General features: G+C 31.3%; 2 protein-coding genes across 5 annotated transcripts in view; one reads left to right on the forward strand and one right to left on the reverse strand.

The window, feature by feature from the left end:
• Positions 1–6,948, forward strand: part of LOC107074619 (paired box protein Pax-6) — an 88,691-nt gene extending 81,743 nt beyond the window's left edge. For 2 of the 4 annotated variants that reach the window (XM_089175285.1, XM_015336219.2), the window contains exons 7-10: positions 1,198–1,457; positions 1,726–2,063; positions 2,170–2,513; positions 3,254–6,948. In XM_089175285.1, coding sequence (XP_089031411.1) covers positions 1,198–1,457; positions 1,726–2,063; positions 2,170–2,513; positions 3,254–3,348 — 1,037 coding nt within the window. In that variant the 3' untranslated portion in view covers positions 3,349–6,948. Of the gene's footprint in view, positions 1–1,197; positions 1,458–1,725; positions 2,064–2,169; positions 2,610–3,253 lie in introns of all 4 variants that reach the window. The other 2 variants (XR_016177528.1, XM_089175286.1) reach the window with 2 other exon arrangements.
• A 1,688-nt stretch (positions 6,949–8,636) lies between these two features.
• LOC107074618 (uncharacterized) overlaps positions 8,637–10,856 on the reverse strand; it is a 19,350-nt gene continuing 17,130 nt past the window's right edge. The window contains exon 6 of the mRNA XM_015336218.2: positions 8,637–10,226. Within this exon, the coding sequence (XP_015191704.1) occupies positions 8,929–10,226 (1,298 nt within the window). The 3' untranslated portion in view covers positions 8,637–8,928. The remainder of the gene's footprint in view (positions 10,227–10,856) is intronic.

The following is a 10,856-nucleotide window of genomic DNA, read 5'->3' on the forward strand; positions in this document are numbered from 1 at the left end:
CTCTCTCTCTCTTTCTCTCTGTATCCACTCTCTTTCTCTTTCTATTTCAGTAGCAAACCAAAATCCAGTGACGCCTCGACGCGTTCACCCAGAAACCGACGATAAGCTTCGCCGGGCGATGGTTGCTTGCTTGCTTGCCTGACTCTGCCTACCACCTACTACTCGTTCCACATAAGAGAGAGATAGATAGTTACTGAAAGAAAGAGAGAAAGAAAGAGAGAGGGAAGCATACGAGACTAACTCACACGTTTAAAGGCATGCTTGATAGGAGGAAAAAGGATGAAAATCCATTCGAACGTTCGAACGTTCGTTCATTCGTTCGTTCGCTTTCTCACAAGAAAACATGTTTTTTTTTGTAGATAGCTTAAAGTACCAGTTCCAATAAGATCGATCCTATGATTTTGTATTATATATATAATATACAGGGTGATTCACCAGCTCTTGCCACCTAAATAGCTCCGAAAGTATGATAGTAGCAAAAAAGTGAATAAGGAAAAAGTTGTATGAAAAATTTAAAACTACAACATGAAATTAATATTTTTTTGCTAGGTTGAGTCATTTTCGAGATTTATTGGTCAACTTTGTTTTTTTAAATACAATATGTTATATTTTAATACTTGTTTTTGGATAACGGCTAACAAGACGAATCAACATTAAATACAAAACCTGACCAATGACCAATAAAAACTATTCGGAAAATATCTGTTCCATCCGTTATTGGAACAAATAAAAGATGAAGCAACCCTTTTTTTGGCCCCCCTCTAAGCCCGGTACCTGGGAGAGTGTCGGATTCAGCTCTCTTAAGGGTATACTCCAAGATCGGGCTAAAAAACCTTCCGATAATCTTAACGCTAACATGCAAAATAATGAGAGCATAAGGAAACACATAATCTGGTACGCCTAGTGCCCCGTCGCTGGTGAACCGGGTCGGTGTCCACCCAGTTCGCATTCCATAAACATAACACACACACATTCAGCACGATATTTACAAATAGTCGCATGGGCAGCTCAATAATTCCCTGAAGGCCCTTTACTCTACCTAGTAGGCCTAACCAATCGTGATTGGTTTTTTGGTTATTCAATTATAATATAATTTAATTGATAAAATTAAATTTGTTTTTACTGATATATCACTGGATAGTAAAATATTGGAATTAATATACTTATCGTTGATTTGTAATTTTGTTAATATTCCAGTGGCTGATCTCGAAGGTGGTACCCATTCCGATGAAACCAACAGCGGTGGTGATAACAGTAACGCTGGTAGCGTATCCGGTGGTGCCGACGACGATCAAGCTCGTTTAAGACTTAAAAGAAAACTTCAGAGAAATCGTACGAGCTTCAGCAACGAGCAGATCGACGCCCTTGAAAAGGAATTTGAGAGGACGCATTATCCGGACGTGTTTGCGAGAGAACGACTGGCTGGAAAGATTGGCCTACCGGAAGCTCGAATACAGGTGACTACGATATCTATTATTTTATTTTTATTAATGTCGTAACGTATGTACGTGTTAATGTACGTGTGTGTTTGTTTTTTGTGTGTACTGTTTTTTCTTTATTTTTTTCATTTTAAAGTTGAAAAATGCTAAATAATATTAGTATCAAAAGTTTAGAGATTTAAAATCGGTATTTTGATCATTCCACGAATTCGAAATCGTCGTCCTGCATTTGTGTAGCCTAGCGATTGACCTGTATCTTCGTCTGTCTTCTCACTCACTAACTCAGGTATGGTTTTCGAATCGGCGGGCAAAGTGGAGACGAGAGGAGAAATTGCGTACGCAACGGAGGGACAACCCGCAGCAGCAACAACAGCAACAGCAGCAACAACAACAACAACAGCAGCAGCAACAACAGCAACAACAACCGCAGCCTCAGCCACAACAACAATCTCATACGGCAGGTGTTAGCCTGGTGGGTAGTGGTCATCCTACGCCACCTCCACCTACTGGAATACTTGGTGGACAGGCACCACCGCAAGCACCACCGTCGCCACCAAGAATACACCATGGATTTGCACCGACCGCTGTTTATCCAGGAATACCTAGTATGCCGGACTCGTACAGGTAGGAAATAATTATATACATATATATTAGAAATTATTCGTTTGAGTTAAACACGCTATTTATTTATTTATAATCTTTTATTAAATAATAAATTTGTTCTTTCCAGTCCCATGACATCAATGCCAAGCTTCACGATGTCAGGTGGTAGTCAACAGAATCAACACACGACGAGCAGCATGTCTTCATTATCAGGCTCTCTTTCGGGTTCATTATCAGGCTCACTATCGGGAGGTGGAATGGGCCCAATGGGTATGACGGTTGGCATGACTGTTGGCCCTAGTCCAGGCGCGTGCCTTCAACAACGTGACAATGGTTACTCTTGTGGCGTGGCACGACCACCGAGCTACGAACCACTTCATTTGGGATACGGTGCGAGGCCAACCTGCAGTCCGACCCAGCCTTACCACACCGCGGGCCTTAATCAGTACAATCAGAACGCCAGCTCGACCGGTGAGTGTCTACCGCACTCACTGCACTCGCTGCTTGCGCTTTAGCCGATGGACTACTACTATGGCTACCACGGATAACACGCTATCGAGCCTGCCGGTAATGGAACTGAATCTCGCTTTTGCATCTAACGTGAATTTTCTTCACTACACTATTTGTTTTTAACATATTTTTGACCGATCACTTATATCAGAAATTAATTAATTATGTTTACTTCAATTCTGTATTATTACTTATTTTCAATATTATAATTTAATTGTTGCACAATACATAGTCAATTTTATAATTTTTAATTTAAGTATTTATTTGTAATTTGAACTTAATTATTAATATATCCATTACGATGCGAGCTAGATTTTTACGTATAATAACCGATCAAAATATATATATATATATGTATATATCACAACGTTTTACAAGATATCTCTTACCGTGCATTCATTTCTCCAAACAATCACCGATCTTCATCTCTCACTCTCACTCTCACTCTCATTCTTTCTCTCTCTCTCTTTCCATTTATTGTGTATCAATAAATTTAACAAGCAACGCATGATTTAATGCATGTATTTATTTTGATGCTGTATTATATATTCTAAATAACTAGTTAGATACATTCGCATAAATGGCCTTTTTATCGTTAATAATCCTAAATGTATCATCTATCTCTAACACATAATAACATTAATTTCCAATCGATACCAATACAGCCAATAATAATACAAATACATCAACATATTGTCCAGGTTTAATATCACCGGGTGTGAGCGTACCGATCGCAGTACCAGGCCAACCAGCACCAGATATGGCGGCGCAATATTGGTCACCAAGGCTACAGTGACCGTGGTGGTCCTCGACGTCGACCTCGTCCTCGTAGGCACGAGTCTCTTCGTCCTCGATCAGAACCAGAATTTGATATCGTCGATGATAGGGAGGACCACCAAGAAAAGAAACATTTCAAACAAAGAACTATCAAATAAGCTTCCTTTTATCACGAAAGAAATAAAACACGCGAAGTTTGATGATCGAGGGACTAATGTGCGAAGAATTCGAATTTTTAAACGTCGAGTCAGGATCTTCTTTTTCTTTTCTTATCCTTTCTTTTATTTTTTGTTATTTTATTTACCCCGTCCCACCACCTTGCTGTCCCAACCCCTCCACCCGTCCCAATGACGATAATTAATCGTAGTAATCTGTGGAAAGAAGAGATTTCAATGCTTCTTGGAGCAAAATTTGAAACGTTTAACAGTGTATTACGTATTTAGGTATACTTTAAGTTGCAATGAAAAGTTATAACTTTTATTTGTTTAAAAATACTGTATACTGTATATTCGTTTTAAATATTGTAGTTCAGTTTAAAAAATATATAATACTTTTATGTATTTTCATTCTATCTTTTGAAAAATTTGCCACAGATTACAAAAATTAATTGTCGAACGCGTACATATAATAATATGTTATATTAACAAATTTCATAATTTATGTTAATTCTTTTTGTTTAATTTTTAATTCGAGGAACGTGTAATTTGTATCTTCTGGGTGTACGTGCGATAGTTAAAAGAAAAATAAAACGTTGTAATATTACGCCCTGCGTGGCGTCAAGTTGGTACAAACCAGAGGTTAATTATTGAAGATGAAACAAACAAAATTATAAATATATATATATAATTAACTATATATATATATATATATATATTATAAATATATAAATATATCATAGCGATGACAATTGATAATTATGTTTACTACGTAGTAGTCCATAAAAAAAAGAAGAAATGGAGGAAATGGTATAAAGAGTTAAACAAAACAAAACAAAAAATGAAAAATCAGCTGAGCTTAACACATTTTGTGTGTCTGTCTACGTGTGTGTGTTCTTTTTCTTTTTATCGTTGTACGTTGCCACACTTTGCGAAGAAACGAACTATGCGAACTGCAGCATACATATACACATGTAATTATACATATTACATAGCTCCACTTTTGTCAGAAATCTATTAAAAAAAAAAAGATTGATACGCCATAATGATACACCATAATGAACTTATACCGTTTTAAATCTTACACACTTTTTGCTTGTTACTCTCTATTAACACTAATTGCTAATTATATTTACATGCACACAAATAAATACATACATAAATACATACGTACATACATTTATAAAAATATTCACATAACAGTGAAAGGACATACGCTTATCTCGGGCTAAATATTTGACAAACGATGATCGCTGCTTCTATTTAATAAAACTGCCTTTGACGTGTTCAAAAAATTAGAAAAAGGGACACGAAATTGGCTCGATATTGAACAAAAAAAAAATAACGCACAGAAATAAATTAAAATAGAAAAAAAAAAAACTTGAAAAGAAGGAGCTACCCGAAAGAAAGAAAGAGAAAATAACAATGTAGTCAGACCTATCGATTATCGACAGTGTGCATTGTGCAACCTTCTTGTAAAATAATTTAGTAAAGGAGTGCAAAAATAAGAATGAAAGTGTATGTGTGTGTGTGTGTGAATGAGAGAGAGACAGAGTGAAATAAATAAATCGATCAATGAAATTTTACAACGTGTAACAAAAATGATATGATCTTCTAAAGAAATATCATTAACACGTTTCTTAAATTTCTTTCGATTGAATGACAAAAATCTAGGCAGCAAGTATGTAAACAATGATGATGATGATGATGATGATGATGATAATGAAAAGGAAGAAAGAAAATAAAAATAAAAAACTAGAAAACAACAAAAAAAAAGAAGAAGAATTAAAAGGACACAAAAAATAAAGTAATAGTTTCTAAGTCGACACATTACACCGCTATTATTTATATTCATGTAACGAATGAAAAAGGATACAAACAAAGAAAAAATAATAAAATATCGAAAATGATGATGATGATTATGATAATGATGGTGATGATGAATGTGTGTTATTGTACGTGTACACAGTGTCAGAATATCGGTCAGTCATTTATATACATATATACATATAGTTGGATCCTAATTCTAGAAAATGCGATATACCGGATAATAAATTAATTCGTAATTTATATTCCGGTGCAAAATCCGATTGAGAATGGGATTAAACAAAAATATAAGAAGAAGTAATTATATTAATAATGATAATTAATAATAATATTATAATAATAATAATATTAATAATAATAATAATTATAATTAATTAATAATAATAATAATATTAATATTAATATTAATGATAATAATGGTAATGAAAATAATAATAATAATAAAAAAAAAAAAGATAAACCGAGCGAATGTGATTCCCTTAGGTCAGGTATGTTAAACGTACGATTTATGCATTCTAAATAAATAGTGTGTGCATTTAAATTCATTCGTGAAAGAATTCTTATAAATAATATACATACATGGATTCATAATTCTTTTATTGTTTTTTACATATAAATATATTTTTTCTGTTCTTACCTTCCTTTTAAAAATAAGTAATGTGTATATGTATATTTTAATTATTCAACTTTACAGCTACGATTAAGAAGATTTCATTTACAATCTCCTAATTAAACTATTTGTTTATTCATTCTTTTCATCATAATTTAAACACACTAATAAATACTCCGTTAAAGTAAGTATATATATATATAACATTTTTATTAATAAAAATTCATTTTATATATAACTTGAAAATGTTTTATATAACGTGCTAGATAAAAATATATTTTATAAAAGAAAAACTTACATCCACTTCTATAATCACTAACACACATACACATAAGTTACGATTAATGTACAAAATACATTTGGTCAATCTAGAATATATACTTCAATTGGTTTTGTTAAAGTACATATCAGGATTTTTTTGAGAGTTTTGTCAGGGTTGTGTAAGGATTTTTTATTGTATACATTACCCGGATTCTGTACATTGACCGTAACTTACATATATATAAATATGTGTGTGTATCTTTTATGATATATGTGTTCATTGGACCAAAAATGTACTTTGTTTAACATCAAAGCATGCTTCCTTTTCACTCGATTATTATCACCTTAATAAATAATCGATACTTACCTCATTGTCTTCGCGTTAAACCTTTTCTAAACACTTTTAAGTTCACTACAGGGATGATATTCTAAAAAACAAGTTTGAGAAAATGAAAAGAACAAAAAATCTTTCTCTCACGTCTATATATATATATACTCAAGTATATAATATTTACGTATTTTATATAAGTATATAATATAATGAAGATAAAAGGTAAGAGAAAAATGAAAAGACAGACGTGTGTATATATTTTGCAAATGTAACAATCATATATTTTTGTGGGGGGGGGGGGGTTTCTTCTTGTCCTACTATAATTTATTTTATACAATAATTCTCAGTCGAGGATACGTTAAAGTCACGTAAACTATGGTTTTAACAAAAAATAGTAGAAAAAGAAGAAAAAAAAAGAAGAAAAACAAAACAACATCAAATAAAAATAGCAATATACTATTTGAAATCATAAGAAAAATGTTAATTAACACATTGCGTACAAATTTAGAAGATAAATTTTTCATACTTTCTTATAAAATTTCATAATTTCTGAAAAAAATTATAATTTTATTAAATTATAATTAATTTGAAATAAAGGGGGAAGGAAGAAAGAAATCAATGAATATATGTATATATATATATTTTTTAATATACATTTATTCATTGTATACTTTTTTCCAGAAAAGAAGTATTTAACTGATACAAACTTTTTGAACTTGTTTACAAATTTTTCGGACTACAGATGAACATTGTTAAACAAACTTTATCCCCCTACACAATGTGTTAATTAATGTGTTAGTAATAATACTATTAAATTGTCTATAAAGATGAATAGCAAAAAACAAAAAGGAAAAATTAAGATAAAGTTTTATATGCACAGATAAAACGAACAGAGAATCTCGTCATATTTCCAACGAAGTTGTCCAACGAAGAGATGTGATCCTTTTTCTTTTTTGGAATTATTCATTTATTTTCTTTTTGTCCTATTTTATTTATCTTATTGCTTTTTATTCAATTCGAATAAAATGTTTCCTAATCTACAATCATTAGTTTGTGTGATCTAGCCCTTTGAATAAGATATTGTTAATTGTTTTGCTCCATGTTTCCTAGAAAAAACAAAAAAAAGAAAAACAAAAAAGAAACTTTCTCGAATTAGAAATTAAAAAAGAAATACATGGGCCACTTGATATTAAATGTAAAACATAATTCTAACAAGTCTCAATTAAAAATAAAGGGCTGATTATTTTGACAAAGTTAATTTTTAAAAATGACATTTAAAATCCTGTTCGTAATATTATACGAGAATATTATATGTTTATAAGTATTTTATAAATATATATAAAGAAATATTAATCTGTCATAGTCACGATTATAAAATATTTCGACAATTTTGTTTAAAAATCTTATTCACTTTGTTTTTTTTTTTTTTTTTTTTAAATCGTATCTTACTTACAATATTCTTGAATAAATATTTAGCCAATGATACACAACACTTGTTTGAAATCAAATTTAAAACGAAAACAAAAGAATGAGAACAAATTTCAAAAAATACAATAATGCAGTATTTCTGTTTTTAAAATTGCACTGATTATCTAATTATCAAGAATAATTAATATCCCTAATCTACAAATTATATCTTTTTTTTTCTCTTCCAAGATATCCAAACGGATTAACCATGCAATGTATTTTTCTAATATAATAATTAACTACAATTAAACACCTTGGTTTATATAGTTTTTATAAGAAACTCGTACTTTGATCATCTATCGATGAATAAGATGGCAACGATGACAGATACAAAAACGAATTAATAAAATATAAATAAAATTACATTAAACTCGTCTTTCCTAATTGTTTATGATTTACATAAACATATATGCAAACAAATATTTCCTATATAACATCTATATATGTATATGCACATAAGATGCATACCATTTTTAATTGATCTAAAAGTGTATGAATAACGATTAACAAAACAAAAAGATATTGACGAACAGAAAGAAAATTATAAATGCAAAAATGCAAAGAAAATATGGAAAAAAAGAAAATAATAAAAAAAAAAGATAAAAAAAATGTTTATTAAAATAAATGCCTATATCGTTTTTCTATTTTCTTTCTTCTCTCTCTCTCTCTCTCTCTCTCTCTCTCTCTCTCTCTCTTTCTCTTTCTCTTTCTCTTTCTCTTTCTCTTTCTCTTTCTCTTTCTCTTTCTCTTTCTCTCTCTGTGTTTTGTCATCCATACCGCAGAAGAGGTGTAAGGGAGGAAGGAAGAAAATGACGATGATGAAAATACAAAATGATAAGATGAAAAAGATGTGAATGCGATAAAGAAGAAGAAAAACTTAAGTACTAAAAATGATTTTCTTCGTCCGAGGTAATCCAATTGCGCCTGATAATCTCCGAAGTAATTAGTTCAAAGTACTGGTTTGTCTTTGAGTAGTGCATCTATGTCCTTGAGAATATCATCTGATGCAGTATCGAGAGTAAGATATTCGTCTTCGTTAATGTTTAGCAAACTATCATAGGAAAATCTGCTAGCTTTCGAATCTTCAATAATAGTGTCCATTGACACGGTTTTGGCTTGTTCGTTTTCATCATAATTATTATATGTTTTAGATTCATCCTCGATTATCATACGTTCCTCGTCCGTACTGCTATCGCATAATCGTACCTCAACTTCGTTTCTTTTACTATTAGAATGATCTCTCATGTTAACTCTAACGTCCAAATTTTCATCGAGTCTCTCAGTTAAATTTTGTTCAATCCTTTCATTATCTACATCCATCTCGTTCATTTTTGTATCACTTAGAACAGACGTTTGATCAGACGTTAACAATAAATTGTTATCGTTTATAATCGTCGTAGGAATAATACCTTGCTGTTGTTGCTTAGAAATGACGGTTTCGTTGGTTGTGATATTATTGAGATGTCTCTTCGATGATCTTCGTAATCTAACAGGTGGTACTTTGGTAAAACTTTCGGTATTATTGTTATCTAATTTAGCTTTAACCCTACGATTATTTTCATCAGATTCTATCGTTCTTTTATCCTTTTCTAAAACTCCCTTAACGCCTCGATTAATTGTTAACGTAACGTTGGATATTCGAAGGGTAGTTAAGTCGTTAGTTTTAGTAGGATTCTCCGAGAGATCATTGGTTGGAGGAGTAGGAGGAGGAGTACTTTCATCGAACAATTTGGACAGATTAGATTTAACGTTTTCTAACAATTCAACGCCTTTCTCCAATGTTTTAAGTTTCTTGCGTTTACGTATTTCCTCCAATGATAAAATACCAAAGTTCAATTCATTGGTATCATTATCTTTCTTCTTATCGTTATTAACAACCTTTCTTCTTTTCTTCTCTGGCATCATAGATTCGTCTTCCTCGACGTTATTCTCTTCTTCATTTTGAATCTTGATCGTTGACGTATCAGCTTGAATTTTTCTTCGAATACCTTGAGTTAGTACAACAGGTTTGCTTGTTGTTGTTTTATTATAAACAACCTTGGGATATTGATTGTTCATGACTGAACAATATTTTCCCACGGGTTGTTTAGCAACAACTTGACTATCATCCTCATCGTTGTACGAATAATAAGCTGCACTTTCCGCTTGTATCTCCTCCAGCCTGATCTCCTCGTAGGTCTTGCAGTAGGGCACTCTTTGTCGTGGCTGCGTCTTTACTGGCGAGGGTATGCTTTCATTGTCCGATTCTGGAATAAAGAATATGAAAGAACGACAATGTTGTAGTACTTTAAACTTCATTTGTCAATAAAGGGCCGCGTCGTTTCGTTTTTTTCTCTCACCCTGGTTTTGTAGGTCTCATATGACTTTTTTTTTTTTTTTTTTTTTTTTTTTAATTATTTACTTTTTAAATATATAATATAAATATATACATGTATGTATGTAGAGAAGTAATGGTATATGTCCATCTTTAAGATGCCATTTTTACTTTTTATACTTTGTTTTTTTTTTTTTTTTTCAATATCTTCTCCCATCATTTTGTGAGCTTAACAGATTCTCAGGGATGTTTCCCACCTTTCTTTTCATGTTTTTTTTTGTCATTCCCATTTATTTTTTTTTTTGTTTTTAATTTCTTTATTTTATTATATTAATACACAATTTCTTTCTATTTATTTATTTATTATCTATTTTTGTTTTGTTCGCATGTTCGTTTTATTTTCTTAATCTTTGGTATGCGACTCCAATCAATCATTACTCTCGCATTATTTCTTTTTTGCTTTTTCTAAATCTTCCATTAGATAAATTGTTATCGTATGACTTTGATAAGGGATGCTTTATTATATTCTTTTTTTTTTATTTTTCGTTAAAAGAGACTTCGA

Source organism: Polistes dominula, unplaced genomic scaffold, assembly GCF_049000335.1.
Source record: "Polistes dominula isolate Pdom_NZ unplaced genomic scaffold, Pdom_raw_medaka contig_82, whole genome shotgun sequence".
In the NCBI taxonomy this organism is placed as follows: domain Eukaryota; kingdom Metazoa; phylum Arthropoda; class Insecta; order Hymenoptera; family Vespidae; genus Polistes; species Polistes dominula.